At 37.0% G+C, this 16,828-nt stretch overlaps 1 protein-coding gene across 11 annotated transcripts in view; it reads right to left on the reverse strand.

The window, feature by feature from the left end:
* The window catches only part of PPM1B (protein phosphatase, Mg2+/Mn2+ dependent 1B), a 79,734-nt gene that overhangs the window by 13,044 nt on the left and 49,862 nt on the right, over nt 1-16,828 (reverse strand). For 9 of the 11 annotated variants that reach the window (XM_051842957.2, XM_051842958.2, XM_070069189.1 and 6 more), the window contains 3 exons: nt 10,954-11,071; nt 3,125-3,236; nt 2,673-2,730 (listed from right to left, as the gene is read on the reverse strand). In XM_051842957.2, coding sequence (XP_051698917.1) covers nt 2,673-2,730; nt 3,125-3,236; nt 10,954-11,071 — 288 coding nt within the window. Of the gene's footprint in view, nt 1-2,672; nt 2,731-3,124; nt 3,237-10,203; nt 10,235-10,953; nt 11,072-16,828 lie in introns of all 11 variants that reach the window. The other 2 variants (XR_011386663.1, XR_011386664.1) reach the window with 1 other exon arrangement.

Here is a 16,828-nt window from a genome sequence, read left to right on the forward strand (position 1 = left end):
ACAACTAATAGCAAAATGTAGTTTTAATTTTTCTGGAGATTTTGTGGTGGATGCAGGGAGTTCTTGCAGAAATTATCCCTTTGAGAAACTGATGAAAGCAAGCCAAAGATATGATCTCATTACACAATATGTGTATACACACAAACATTTTTTTAAAATTTGGGGGGAGGAGGCTGGTGCTGTGGAATAGTGCGCTAAGCCTCCACCTGCATTGCCGACATCCCATATGGGCACCAGGTCTAGTCCTGGTTGCTCCTCTTAGGACATTTCTGCTCCTTATGATTATAGTTCAATATTTTTTAAGGCAGTGATTATTCTTAAAGGGTATGGTAATGTTTCCCAAAATAAGATTCTGGGCTACAGAGTGAGTTTTTATAGTAACACAGAAGTTTCTCTAATCTAGACACACCCCTACTAATGAGTTTACACATTTATAACTGATCTCTGCAAGTATTCCACAATTACTTGACTTCCAGCATCTCTTCAAATAATACTGAAAACATTTCTAGCAGATTAAAATGCCATGCTATCCCTGTAAGTCTATCATTTGTAAGCTCAAAACATCTGGCGATTCCTCACTCTACAATAAGTTTCAAAAGGCCAATCTCTCAGCAAATACTTTGCAATCTAAATTCTTATTTTCACTCCAGCAGTTTTCTGCTTCAGCCAAAGCTATCCTTTCTCTCAAAGACATCCTATACTTTGTTCTTTTCTCTCATCCACTTGAAATGTTATTTTCTTCATCTCATTTCTGTCATTCAAATCCTTCAAATTTATCTTTTCTGTGGGAATCTGATCTTCCCTTCTTAGCTGAGCTTTCACGGCAATCACTGTACAGTCCACATGGTGATTTCCACATTCTGTACTTTATCACTGATTTCATTCTTTACTAAACTATGTGGAACATTGTATTACTTGATGTGTTTGTAACTGTACTGTACACTGCACTTAGCAGATGAGACAAGGCCTTATGTTTGGTTGTCTCTTCCATCCATCAGTTTATTGCATGACAGATTGCCCATGCATGATCTGCTAGTGCTAACAGCATATATATGATGGCAATTAAGAGTTTATATCCCATATTTATATAGCCATACAATTATCTTAATCAAGGTAGGTTTTATAACATAGGCATCTAACTTCATTTCCACAGCTCTTGTCTGTGTCTTCACTATTCTATAGGTACTATGTATACTTGTTTTCTCTTTTAAAAACTTTAAAGGTAATCCTTTGTTATATGCTAGGGTTATTCAACACTTTTTACATCTTGTTTGAAGTAAAAATTGACTGCTTTAATGGACCAAGAAATTCAGCAAGAAATAATAATTTAAGATTACACGCTTAGTATTGCATTTTGAAATACTGGGGGAAACTAGAGTACTTCTATGGTTCATCATGAATAAATAAATACCTTCTGGTGACTAACCAAGGCAATGGGTCCCATGTGGAATCTATGATCTAGCCAAAGAGGTCCCTTTTACCTCCCAAATTATCAGCATAGTTTTAGTTATGTCAACAACCTATATACATCTGCTTGAGTGAGGCTTCTCTAAATATATCACTTGACATTTTAAAATTAACCTTCACAGTTTGGGACATAATTCTTAATATTTTGAGGTACTAGCTGCAAAAGGAAGATTCAGAATCATTGCTCTAGATGATATAAACTCTGTTGTAAGTTATTCACCACTTTTACTTGACTCATTAAAATTTTATTAATTGTGAAATTTTTCCTTTTTGCCAGGATATATTTCATTGTTAAGGAAAATAAATTATATTGTGCACTAATGAATACTAGGAAAACACCACAAGTGAGATAACATATAATTTCTACCCAATGACTGCTATCTCTCCCAAGGTGTGCCAAGAGGAGTTTGAGACTTGGAGGGTGAACCTATTTTTTTTTTTCCTCCAGTTAACTTCATTACTAAGTCTGGAAGTCCTTTAAAGCTTTGGGGCATGTAAAAATTAGGTCATTCACTTTTAGATGTCCAAAAACATGAAAACCTCACGAGAAAATACTTATATTTGAATTACTGTGAAACTGAATGTAATTAGAGAAATAATTTGTTTTGTCTCTTGGTACTAATACAAAAACAAAACAATACATAAAGAAGCAGTTGGTAGCTCATTAGTATCTCTAAGGATAGCACAGTGAAAGGTAAGGAGATAAAGAGTATTGTTCCAAGTACCACAAGGTACAATAGACATGGTAATTTCAGTTCAATACTCATATACCAAAAATATAATAATATTAAAAAAACTGCCCTCGGGTATTCAAACTGGGCACACAGGGAAACTAAAGAGAATGGTTGTTAGAATAATCACTGTCACTAACATCTGCTGATGGTAATAGCATGATAGAGAAACTGAGATATTTATAAACACAATCTCACTTCAAAATTAAAGTTTAAGGGAGAAGGGGAAACAGACGTACAGGGAAAAGGTAAGGACATCCCAAACATGACTAGAAAAACTGAGAACAAAGCTGCCTACAACATAGATGTTTATCTCTACCTACATTTCAATTAATTTCCTTAAGTTTTTCACTGACTTCTTAAAATGAAAAGCAGTAAAAATTTATCAGAAATTTTACTACATGAACATATTCATATCTAGCACTTATATGATAAAATCACTTCAAATGCATAGAAAAGTAAAATAAAACTCACCCCATCGCTTTCTCTATGTGGATTCAGTCTACTATAAACAGCTTCAATAACATTGCGCCTAAAAAAAATTATGCCTTTGTTTTATTAAATTACACAAAATATTAAGCTCATGAGTATTTGAAATAATATTTAGACTATACTAAAAATTTAACTGTCACACAAATTCTTACAGAGGACATAGTTTCCACATTTCACTCATAATATGATCTTGCAAAACCCATCTGTTATCAATTAGCAAAGAAAGGACCTTCATCCTCAAAGTATATGACAAATAATTCCTTTTTAAAACATTTTTGGATGAAGTTTTAGAGTTCCTCTCTAGTATTCAACAAAAAATGAACCCATTTCTTCTCTAGATAAATGATGTACTTCTGATTTAACTTTTCTTACCCCTAATTATTTAATTACTATTTATAAATGAACTCAAAATTAGCTCTTTTTGCTCTACTTACTTGCCAGCAAGACCTCCCCCAGGAGGCAAATTTGGGATATTTTCTGCAGACAAGATGCGCATGACATGGGCAAGATCAGGCATTCCTTCCTCACCAGATTTCTCCATAATTTCTGCAGGTTTTTTAAAAAAAATTCCTAAATCAATGTGTTAACTCAATATTCACAAACAAGAGGTACAATTTGGCAGTAATTACTTTAGCATATAAATGACAAACACTGTCACAAGAAGGAACAAAAAGAAATAGTTATTTTCACAAAGATGTTCATTCCATTATTACTTATAAAAGCAAAAAACAGAGCAAACTAGATGTCTAACAATAAGGAGGCAGTTAGGAAAACTTCAGTACAGCCAATGAGTAAAACACTTGATAATCACTAAAAATGATCCTGATAAACATTAACAGATACATGGAAAAATATATTTTAATTAAGTAAAAATAATATAAATAATACCACAATTACGGGAAAAGAAAAGTAATGGCTGACAAGGATTATAAAGAAAGAGGGACATTAAAAACCAATTTTCAGGTTTTGTGATAATTAAAATTTATGTTCTACTGTGTTTTACAATTAAAACGAAGGAAAATAAATCATAGCATTTGCTAATGCTTAACAAAAAGTTAATCTCCATTTCTATTGAAAATTTGTGGAAAACAAGTTTTAGTTACAAGTATGATTATTAGAACACTGGCAAGACAAACTCCTCAAAAATCAAACAGTGGCGACTAACTTTTAAGATAACAAAAAAAGCAATATAATAAGCAGTCCTCAACACAAAAGCCAAATTGGTTACCAAAAAAGACCTTGACTTTGGTCTTAGAGCTCACAACTCCCTTTTAACTCTGCTTATCTCCAAATGCTCCAATCAATGAAGCTGCCTCCTGCTTCGAGATCTTCCTTGATTTAGAACACTTTTCACACCAATCCAACTCTTTTGTACGGTTAACTCCTAATTCATCTTTGGACTTCAACTTTATTACTTTTTCAAATCCTTCTGTGATCAAAGCCTAGAATAAGTACACTGCTAAACTTGGTACCATACACATAGTGTATACCACACTGCTACATACTCCCATTTATACCAAGTTTATTATATCCCAGACTGCAAACTTCATAAAAGCAGGATTAAATTTTTCTACCTCAGACTTATATCTCTATAGTACATGGTTTTTCACCCTCTGCACTGCTAACATTTTGGACTAGATAATTGTTTGGTGTGGAGGCTGTTCGTGCAGAATGTTAAGTAATGTTCCTGGGCTCTACTCACCAGAAGAGGAATCTTACCAGTTCTAAAACTTAAAATGTCTCCAGACATTGCTTCTTGTCCTCCGGGGACCAAATCTCTCCCAACTGAGAATCACTGCAGTCTAGAACATTACCAATTTGTATACCAACCCCCACCCCCACCCCCACCCCGCAATAGTCCCATTCTAGTCCAATAAACCACCATCATCTACCACCTGCAGTCGTGAGTGGTTTTTAATTGCTATCTTGTCTTCTCTTGTTCTCTACAATCTTATACATACAGCAACTAAAAGGCATTCTTTGAAAGAAAGTCACATCAAGTCAGTTTTGTGCTTTAATCTTGCAATGGATTATCATCATAAATTGAATGAAGTCTAAAGTCCTTATTTTGGTCTATAGAATCTTACATGATATGCTTCTAAATATCCTCTCAATCTCTTCTACTTCTCTGACTCATTGTAATACTTATTAAGAGCATTCCCTGGCCGGCGCCGTGGCTCACTAGGCTAATCCTCCACCTAGCGGCGCCGGCACACGGGGTTCCAGTCCCGGTCGGGGCACCGGATTCTGTCCCGGTTGCCCCTCTTCCAGGCCAGCTCTCTGCTGTGGCCAGGGAGTGCAGTGGAGGATGGCCCAAGTGCTTGGGCCCTGCACCCCATGGGAGACCAGGATAGGCACCTGGCTCCTGCCTTCAGATCAGCACGGCGCGCCGGCCGTGGCAGCCATTGGAGGGTGAACCAACTGCAAAAGGAAGACCTTTCTCTGTCACTCTGCCTGTCCAAAAAAAAAAAAAAAGAGCATTCCCTACTCAACCTATGCTGTTCCCATGAGACTATTCTAGTTTTCACTATAACCTTCATGATAAATATGCCAAACACACACTGAATAAATGAATATATGTAAAAAGCGTTCACTAAATATCTAAGCAATCACCTTAGGTTCAATACTATTTCATACAGTAGTTTAACATCACACTTCTCCCACCTGCACACTCTCACTAAAATCATACAGACTTACTCAATACAACAGAATATTTTTACATCAAAAATTTAGTATCAGATTACATAATTTAAAATCCCAATAGAAAAACACCACCAATACACTGACTTTTAAGACAACTTAAGTTTCAGTATAATTGACTTGTAGCGGCTGCCTTGCTAAGGATTTTTAAATGTTTGATTGAGTGATCATAATCAAGTATTTGCTCCAGATCTCAGAGGTTTTATTACAAATCTGTGGTTTCTGCCACATAAAATTTACTTCAGAAAGTTACAAAAAAATACGAGAAAAAGTATTAAATGTTAACAATCCATGTTGAACTGAATTGACCACATATTTAAAAAGCTACAAATTGGCTGTTACACAGTTTAAAAATTAATAACAGCTACAGTTTGCTAAGTTTTGTACTAGGTGCTTAAATATCTCATTTGTTTTTTCCATTTTTTTTTAAAGATTCATTTATTTGAAAGTCAGAGTTATAGAGAGAAAGAGAAATGAGAGAGAGAGAGAGAGAGAATCTTCCACCTGCTGTTTCACTCCCCAAATGGCTGCCAACAGCCAGGGCTGGGCCAGGCAGAAGCCAGGAACTTCTTCCAGTCTCCCAGGTGGGTGCAGGGGCCCAAGCACCTGGGCCATCTTCTGCTTTCCCAGGCACATTAGCAGGGAGCTGTATTGCCCATATGGGATGTAGTTCTTCCAGACAGAGGCTTAACCCAGTAGATAAGAATGCCAGCCCTTCTCATTTGCCTTTCTGACAAAGACTCCCTCATCTGATCAAAACTTTAATCAGGTTCTTAGGTCCTGACTAGATTAACTTTGAGCTTCCCTCTCTGTCCTTGTGGAGCTCAATTTGAGCAAGAATCCTGCTAAGTCATCAGTTTAGCACCCTGCTCCCAACTAGTATTAGCCCACCAACATTATCTTTAACACCCTACCCTACCCTTAATGATAATCCTATCAAGTCAGTTTAGCCACAACCACTTTACCCCTTGATGTTTCCTCCTAGTAATTTTCCACCCATTTAATCACCATTTGTCCTTAATGGTGTTTATTACAATCTCATTCCACCATTGAAAGATCTTACCTAGTGGTCCCTGTTATCTATCTGAGGGAATCCCTTGAATAAATTTCACTTCACCATCTTTAACAAGTATCATGTACAAACTGTTTTCTTTCACAACTTATTAAAGCAGCCTTTTTGGTTGGTGTTTTTATCTTTAGTTCCAATAAAGGAACTGATGTCTTGAGAAGTTAAGCAAGTCGGATAAGATCACATAACAAGCAGCTGATGAATTTGGAGAACTTCCAAAACTCAGTTTATGAATAAATTCTTTCTGCCTTTTGATAAACTATAGTCAGCAATCCACCACTTCAATACACTATAGCTCATCTAAAATTTATATTAATAACTTATAAATAACTCCCTTAGTAATTATCAAAAGGAATGAGTTCCTATGCCTATGACATGGTCTTCAATGTGCTCCCACATTATTTCCCATCTTCCCATCACCAAAAAAGCAGTGTTCACTGAGACTAAAAAGAACTGAAACCTAGGGACCAGTGCTGTGGTGCAGTGGGTTAAAGCCCCAGCTGCTCCACTTCTGATCCAGCTCCCTGCTAATGCGCCTAGGAAAGCACCAGAGGACAGCCCAACTCCTTGGGCCCTTGCATCCATGTGGGAGACCTGGAAGAAGCTCCTGGCTTCCAATTGGCTCAGCTACAGCTGTTGCAGCCATTTGGGGAGTGAACTAGCCAATGGAAGACCTCTCTCTCTGTTAAAAAAAAAAAAAAAAAAGAGCACTGAACCAAAACCTATAAACAGGACTCATTGAGAACTAAAGAAATTATACACCAAAAGCAGCATTTAGGCAATGCGGCTGGATAGTTATAAAGCTAAAAAAGATTCATCTATTCTTCCCAAACTTGCAAAAATGACATTTTCCTATGGTAACCACACATTTGAAATCATGAATCTTTACATTTTAAAATCCTTGTCAGTTTTTACGGCTACTCTGTACAAAATGATTCATAATTGGCCAAATTCACCAAGCCTATTACATCACAACCAAAATTTTATCACTCAAATGCATTTAAATATATAAAAAGAATCAAGCTGTAAGTGATAAGGGTACTACAAGAACTTGTGAAAGAAACAGAATTAAGAGTTTACTTTGGTGCAGATAATTTATATCCATGCATCTTTTTTCATATTACATATCTTATACAAACTTCCTGAAGACTCTCTATAGATCAATATGTAACCCTGAGATAGGGAAAGAACTTTGTATTATATTTGTGGAGGAAAGGGTAGAGAATAGAAAAGGAGAAGAGAAAGAATTGACAATGTAACTTCAGAAAAAGTAATTTCACACAGGTTGAGCATCCCTAGTCCAAAAATCAGAGCATCAGTGCTCTAGGTATTTTGATTTTGGAGCATTTCAGATTTTCAGATTAGAGACAATCAACTGTAAAGTCTATGCAAAACTTGGATAGACAAAAGTCTATCCAAAACTTCAGACTCCAAAACCTGAAACATGTCTGGTCCCAAGTATTTCAGATAAGGGATATTCAACCTAAATATAAAAAACAGCACACACAAAATCAAAATGTAGTATCACGGCTTGAATATAATTTGATTCTTCCCCACCCCAATGCTGCAGGACTTTAACCCCAGAGTTTTATATTGAAGGTATTAAGAAAGTAGAAGTTCAATCCCTCTATGGTTTAGATGTGAAGCCTTTGGAAAACGAACAGATTGGATCAGGTCACTGGGGTCAAGTCTCCGTGACTGAATCTAGTGGTTTTTTTTTTGTTTGTTTGTTTGCTTCTTTTAAAGATTTATTTATTTATTTGAAAGGCAGAGTTACAGACAAAAGGAGAGACAGAGATCTTCCATTCACTGGTTAACTTCCCAAATGGCTGCGTTGGCTGGGGCTGGGCCAGGCTGAATCCTGGAGCTTCTTCCAGATCTGCTATGAGGAAGGCAAGGGCCCAAGCACCAGGGCCACCTTATGCTCCTTTCCCAGGGTCATTCACTGGGGGCTGGATTGGAAGTGGAGCAGCTGGGAGTCGAACTGCATCACAAGCAGCAGCCTAACTGCTGCACCACAAAGTGAGTCCTTCTAATGGCTTTTTAATGAGGGAGACAGAGACCACACAGGCTCCTTGTCTCCTGTCTAGCAGTGCTCTGTGCTGCCTTAGGAGTCTGGGAGCAAGAAGGTCATGGTCACAAGAGGCATGCAGACTTTGCATCTCCACAACTGTGAGCCATAATAAACCCATTTTCTTTATAAACTTAGCCTGCCTCAAGTATTTCATTGTAGTAATGCAAAGATGACTAATACAGGTAGCCCTAAGTCAGGTATCCTCTTGGTCTCTAAACCTTAAGACTGCAACATGCATTTATCAGGGTGACCACTAAGTGAATTTAAAAGAATATATAACAAACAAGTACATACTAGGATAAATTGTAATATAAAATATTTGACTAATCCAAAAGAAATGAGAAAAAGTAAAAAGGAATAAATGAAACATAAGGAAAACAAATAATTGATGGTAGACTTACATCACAGTTTATTTGCCACTACATTAAACTCTACAGACTAGCTTCTCTCGTCCCTCATTCTGAATAATTGAGTCTAAAATCATTAGATAAGATTAAGCAAAGTAAATCTTCCAGTGAACAGAGGAAACACCAGTAGCTGCATGAGGGACCAACATGGGACATCGTGCCTAGGCACACGGTTTAGCACTGGTTGTGGTGACTGGTGTAGAATGCATTATTAAAGCCAGTGTACAGTGAGGAAGGCATCTGCACAGGATTGTCAGCAGGTTTGTTTGACCACTAGGAGCCTGGTTTTTCGCTGTAGAACAGGGGAGATACAAATATGAAAAGAGAAAACTAGAATAAATCTTGCAGTATTGTAGAAGAGTTGAACATATCATAGGAATAACAAAGATGACAGGTGGATAATACAATAAATACAGATACATGTGTAGTTATTTCCTCAGTGGGTCTCAGAATAGAAACACCAATAGCCCACCTAATACCCAAATCCCAGTTACTAAATACTGCTCTCCCCTAAAGTAAAGAGGAATCATTGGAAAAAAAGTTCTTTGAAGGATTAGGGTACTATGGGCAATTAAAGATGAGCCTGTCTTAACTCATTATCATAATGAAAGGAAATACTCAGAGAATGACTGGGGGATGGGGGAGGGGGTACTGTGGCACAGCAAGGTAAGCCACCATTTGTTGACACCAGCATCCCATATGGGAGTGTCAGATCAAAGTCCTTGCTGTTCCTCTTCTAGTTCCTCAATAATGTGCCTGGGAAAGCAGCAGAGGATGGCCCAGCCTGAGCCTTGGGCCCCTGGCTTATGCCTAGACTAACCCTGGATGTTGTGGCCATTTAGGAAGTGAAGCAATAGATGGAATCTCTCAACTCTGTCCCTCCTCCCTCCCTCCAACTGCCTGTCTCACTCTGCCTGTTAAATAAATAAAGCTTTTTATAAGAAAAAAAGACATAGAACAAAAAGTCATTATATTAACCTTGAAGAAGCTCTCAGCAACCAATTTAGGGTAACACAAGCATCAAAATAATCTAGTAATAGCTTTTAACACAATGAATTTAGAAGGAATCTACGCATTTGCTCCTTGCAAAAAATGCTAATAAACACAAAAAGAAATTAGAAAAATCACCCTTTGACTATCATCCTAGTAGCAACTGCCTCAGGCAAGAATCACCAATGGATGATAAAACTGACAGGAATAGGTTATTAACAATCTCCAAGTTTCTCCCACACAATATTTATTACATAAGGGCCGCATACTTACTCATTAAGTCTGACCCCACTTGTAGAGGAATCTGAAAGTTATTTCAAGCAAGTGATGAAAGTTATCACCAACGATGGAAATACTCAAGATTGCATACCTGTACTGATAACAAATCACTGGGAAGTCCAAAATCACTTCTAGGGTAGTCCTGCTAGTGTAAAAACTAAATCCAGGATATTATATAAACTAACCAATGAGTACTCTTCAAAGACGCCAAGGTCTGTAAAAACTAAGAATATGGAACGTCTTAAATTGTGAGGGAGACTGAAGAGGCATGACAGCTTAATGCAGCATGTGCTCTGGACTGGACCATGTTACTATAAATAACATTGGGACAATTAGGGAAATGTGAATGGGATCTATGCATTACCAGTAATACTATTATCAATAGTAATTTCCAATTTTCATGAATGCTAACTTGTTATGAAGATATGTCCTTTTATTGGGGTATCATATTTGCAACTTGTTCTCAATTCATTTGGGAAAAAAATAGTAACAAATGGACAGAGAAGAGCAACAGAATGTTAACTTTCTCTTTGGTGGGATTAGACATATTTGTCATTTCTCTGTCAATTAACCCCCATATAATAGTTCAAGATAATAAATCTTAGGCAGATAGATATTTGTTTATTAAGGCCTTTTTTTGAAGCAATTGTTTCTCCTAAGGGAATTTTAAAAGAATTGATAAACAAGAAAGAATACTTTTCCTTTTCTTCAAATTAAAAAAAAAAAAAAAGGCATATTTCTTACCTTCAACCCGTGATTCCAAGTGTTTATCCAATTCTAAATCTTTCTTCACTGCTTCATCTGAGACCTTGGGGGCATTTGAAAAGCAAACTAGTACAATACTCATGTTATCTCGACTTCCCTGTATATTAACAAAAGAAAAAGAAAAAAAGTATTTTTCTATAATCTACTTCAAAACAGAGCTAATCACCTTAATTAATAGTTTATTTAATCATCCAGAACACACACATTAAAAACATTTTTATTCCAAAGAACTATTTAAAAAGTACAACTTGAAGAAACAAGGTGGCTAGGGATGGGTACGTCTGTTATTATTTTGAGTTTTTAATTCTGCTTAACGGTTCTTACCCACCAGCATTCCACAGCCTGAAAAATGAAAACATCTCTATTCATATGAAATCTTCTACGCTCTGTGTCTCACTCAAGATTGTATATTCCCAGAGCAGCTAAAGCCCAAAACACATCCTTTCAAACATGTGTAAACATTTTCCAGCTAATTAACTTCCATCAGAGAAATGCCACAAAGCTACTGAATTTAACAGAGCTAAAATACTATTATTGACCAGCAGGACAACCAAGAAGCAAAACTGCACAACTGCAAGCAGAGAGGAGGTACACCTTCAAACAATGGACAGTAACCGGAGAGCTGAGATATAACTGTGCAGGTCAAGCAAAAGTGCACAAAAATTTGGACTATATCATGGATATTTAAAAAAAAAAAAGCATCAGGATAGTAGTGATTTTTTAAATTAATTAACGATATTTATTTGAAAGGTAGAGACAGGGATCTCTAACTCACTAGTTTACTTCCCAAATTCCCACAACAGTTAGGGCTGGGTCTGGCCAAAACCAGGAGCCAGGAACTCCATCTAAGATAGCCACATGGGTGGCAAGGACTCAACCATCTGAGCCATCACCTGCTGCCTCCCAGGACGCACATTCGCAGGAAGCTGGAATCAGGGCCACAGTCAGTACCTAAACCCAAGCACTCCAATGTGGAATTGGGTGTCTTAAGTGGCATCTTAATGCTACAAATAAAAGCCTCTTTTATATTTTTAAAAACAATTTTATGAATAAACAGGTAACATTTTTAGAAATTAGTTTCTTCCAACTATTTTCTATTTCAGTAACAGCATGAACACTGTTTTAACAATTCTTAATCAGCATACTATATATATGGAATTTCCATTAGATTTTTTTTTCTATTAGACTTTTAAAAGTTATAAATCACAGATCCTACCATTTGAAAAATCAGCTGCAAGATAGGTTCAAAACGTTTATGGACCGCAAAGATATTTAAGTGGAGTAATTTAAATTTAAACTTCAGGTATGTGTGATTTCAGTATCACTCCTCTTTCCCTATAAAGATGACTTTTCCCCAAATACAAAGTACTAGGGGGTTCCAGCAGTTTTTATACAGCAACTAAAAAAGGTCCTTCCCTTTCTGTCTCTTCAGTTTCCTAGAGACAAATCACCCTTGCATAATCTATAAAGTTTTCATTAAGTCCTCAAATCCAACACATTTTTTAAAAAAAATCCGGGTTGGACAACTAAAGCAACTATCTAGTTACTTAAAAATTGATTACTACAGTCCTGTTGCTTTTTCCTATAGCACAGTAACACTATAATAATTAGAGTAATAATAAGTAATAATTAGTAATAGATCAAAGAAGCCCTGATATAAGTATGAGCATCTAAATTTAAACAGTAAATAATTTGAAAATCATTTTAAAGGTGAATATTGCATGGTTACAAAGAAGTGTCCAGCACAACACATGAAATAGCTTGTGAACAGAATCTCTATCATTGCCAAGGTTACTAATAAATACCTGTTAAATGAATCATCAATATTCATTTCTTAATATCAATTTACTTAACTTGATACTCACTGTAGTGGTATTATTTACATATAGTTTAGAAACCAGTCAAGCTGAACAGACCAAATTTTCATCTATCCATGAAAACACAAAGCCTATGACTATTTTCCAAGAATCGTCACTGCTGTTCCCATTTTCTCATTCCTTAAAAGCATTTTTCCTTTATATAAATTCACCTGTTTCTTAACCACAAATATAACATATGTAAAATGTTTATTTTCCTCTACTTGGAAGGCAGAACAACAGAACAAAGACAGAGAGAAAGAGAGCAAGAGAGAACTTCCACTTTCTGATTTGCACCCCAATAGCCAAGACTGGGGCAGGCCAAAGCCATGAGATTCCATTCAGGTCTTCCATGTCGGGCAGTGGCCCGAATAATTGAGCCATCATCGATCCCTCCCTGGATTCATCAACAGGAAGCTAGATTGGAAGCAGAATAGATTGGACTGGAATTGGCACTCATATAGATATAGATGGCACAAGCAACCTAACCTGCTACACCACAATGTTACCCCTAACTAAAACCTATCAATAAGTTTTATAAAGTTATAAACCAGATCTGTCAGGCACACACCAAGAGCTTTGTTCTTAACAACTCCATGAAGAAGATAATACTATCTTTCTTTTATAAAATGAAGAAACTGAGGCTTTGCCCAAATTCCTACAAGGGGCATAGGATAATGTAAAATCCAACTGCTTGGCTCAAGACTATGTTCTTAACACTAAATCCATGGTTTTCAAACAGTGTACCAAGAAGCCTTAAGGTGTCACACTGTGCTCACTGGCAATATTTTAAATGAGAGGCAAACAGTGATATTCAACTTCTGTGAACATGCCATAACCTAGTTTGAGGGAGTACACGCTTTAACACTAGATGTCACATTTCTCTCAATGACATGCAAGTTTGTGGAAGTAGGGTTTTAGGGGTTGCTCAGATAAAAACAAGTCCTCATAAAAATCAACGTGATACAGGAAATGAAGGTAGCAGTGTTAAATGATTTCAAGGTTTGAAAAGTAAATAGTTTGTTTATTTGAAACACAGAGAAGCAGAGCAGACATATGTACAGGGTTAAATTGCCCTTTGGGATACCTGGATCCCATTTGGGAGCCCCTGGTTTGAGGGACTCTGCTTCTGATCCAGCTTCCTCCTAACGTGCATCCTGTGAGGCAGCATGTGAGATGGATCATGTACTTCAGTCCCTGCCACCACACAGGAGAGATCTGGATGTAGTTCTAGGCTACTGGCTTTGGTCTGGCCCCATACTGGCTGTTGTGGGCATTCAGGGCATGAACAAGTAGATGGAAGGTATTTGTCTCTCTGCTTTTTCAAATAAAATGAAAATAAAAATGTGTGTGTACAGAGAGAGCTCTCTCTCATAAGCTGGTTCACTATCCAAATGCCTCCAACAGCCAAGGGCTAGGCCAGGTCAAAACCAGAAGCTGAGGTCAGCACTGTGGCCGAGTGGGAAAAGCCACCATCTGTAGCACCAGCATCCCATATGGGCCCTGGTTTGAGTCCCGGCTGTTCCTTGGGCCCCTGCACCCACATGGGAGACCCAGAAAAAGCTCTTGGTTTCAGATTGGCCCAGCTCCAGCTGCTGGGGCATTTGGGGAGTGAACTAGCAGATGGAAGATTCTCTCTCTGCCTCTGCATAACTCTACCTTTCAAATAAATAAATAAATATTAAAAAAAAAAAAAAAAAAGCAGCAGCCACAAACTCCATCCTGGTCTCCCACACTGGTGTCAGGGATCCAACTACTTGAACCTCTACCTCCTGCCTCCCAGGAAATGCACTAGTAGGAAGCTGGAATTGGCAGCAGGGCCAAGACTCAAATTCAGGTGCTTCAATATGGGATGTGAGCAATCCAAGCAGTGCCTTAACCTCTAGCTTAAACACTCATTCCTACCTTTAGTTTTATAAATGACAAAAATTTTTCTAAATTTCTATTTTGCTAGGACATACAGACTCTTTAAGCTTGAATCTAACCACTTAATACTTGAAACAATCAATAATCACTTGACTAAATAGTGCTGTGAAAAAATTAACACACACTCAGATAATATAAACCAAGGAAGTACAGAAATTCCTTCACTGTACTGTCTGTACATAGATTGTGTTTTTGCAATCAGTCCTCCTCTCCTCCACACCTCAAAACACTCAACTACTCTTAATTATACATGTCTGCTTCTGTGTTATTTATGATTATATTTTATAAAGATAATAATTTTTCCAATAAACTACAATGGGAAAAGTTTATTAAGTAATTACTTGGGTTGAGGGAGTATACAAATACATTTTCCATGTTGTATAAATAATCTAGAATGACACTGCCTTTGGAAAATATTTCCCTCAATTTCATACAACTCCCAGGTAGTATCTCACGTTTTAAAGCTTGGGGCCAGTGTTGTGGAGCAGCAGGTCAAGCTACTGCCATATGGGTGCTGATTAGCATGCCAGCTGTACTACCTTTAACCTAGCTGCTACACTGCTGATCCAGCTCTGTAAATATGCCTGGGAAAACAGAAGATGGCCCAAATACTTGGGCCCTTGCACCCACATGGGAGTTCTGAATGAAGCCCCTGGCTTTGGTCTGGCCCAGCCCTGGCTGTTGTGACCAATTGGGGAGTGACTAGTGGATGGAAGAGCTCTGTCTCTCCCATTCCCTCAGTTTAACTTTGCCTTTCAAACAAAATAAATATTTAAAAATAAATAAAAACAAAGTAAATAAGCTTCTTACAGGTGGCATACAAAATTTAGGGAAATTAAATAATATTTTAAAAGACCAATTTAAAGGAATACTGACTTTTTTGATTTAGGAAAACCAAAGCAGATGGCAAAGTAAGAAGCATAACATGATCCATTTCTGTAAGCTAGCCAATTAAAAAGTCAGCAAATTAAATAAAAAAGCCTGCTGTAATGCTTATATTTATATTAACAAACACAGAGAGCCTCTTGGAAGGATACAGCAAACGGTGAACAGTGGGTACCTAAGGCAATGAGGCTGGAAAGGCTGAACATAAATGCAAATGGTCTTACATAAAGCATCTTTGTACTTACTACCAAAAATATGCATTAATTTGTAACAATTAAAAAAAGGGAATGTCTTAAATATTTCCCTTGGGGAAAAATTTTTCAGAACCAAAGACAAAACACACACATACAATATGCTTTATCAGACCATTCTGAGAAACACTGATAACAAAAAATACTAAACTTACATCAGAAAGCTTAGATTTACAACTGCCATTTAATATCAAACAACTTCCATTTCCTTACTTGCAAATAAAGTTTTATTTTGTCTACCTCAGGTTACTTCGAGAATATGTAATTTATAAGTTATGAAAAGCTGTGGTAAATAGCAGCTACACATTTTATGAAACGTGAAACTAGTTGGTAGTAAATACCATGAATGCTAGCACTGGCAATGAAGTGGGAAAGCTGCTTTCTTAAGAGACCATTCTCCTCTAGAATTAAATATCTAATTTTTAAAATAAGGTAATACCTGACCAGAACCACCTAACACTTACAGTTTATTCATAAGAATAATTCTAACTACTTCACATAGTTGTCGTGAAAGTTAAATATGGGTAAACTGCTTGGACCACTAGTTGGTTCACATAAAATAATTCCTCACAAACAACAAAGAAAACAAATACAAAAAGAAAAGAAGAGAAAAGAAGGAAGGGAGGGAGGGAGGGAGGGAAGAAATTAACAATAACCTCATACAACTGTGGCGATGATGATTATCACACCTTCCCAGTACCTCAGGAGATAACATATAAGAGTGCTCATAAACTTACTAAGGTATGACAAGTACCAGAAATCTTTTATTAGGGAATCATCTACTTAATAACTGGATTTTTTTTTTTTTTAAGACTTTTGAGAGGTCGAGTTTACAGAGAGAAGGAGAGATAGAGATAAAGGTCTTCCATCCACTGGTTTACTCCACAAATGACCACAATGGCCAGAGCTGGGCCAATCCTAAGCCAGAAGCTTCTT

This window comes from Oryctolagus cuniculus, chromosome 2 (assembly GCF_964237555.1).
Source record: "Oryctolagus cuniculus chromosome 2, mOryCun1.1, whole genome shotgun sequence".
NCBI classification, from domain to species: Eukaryota; Metazoa; Chordata; class Mammalia; order Lagomorpha; family Leporidae; genus Oryctolagus; species Oryctolagus cuniculus.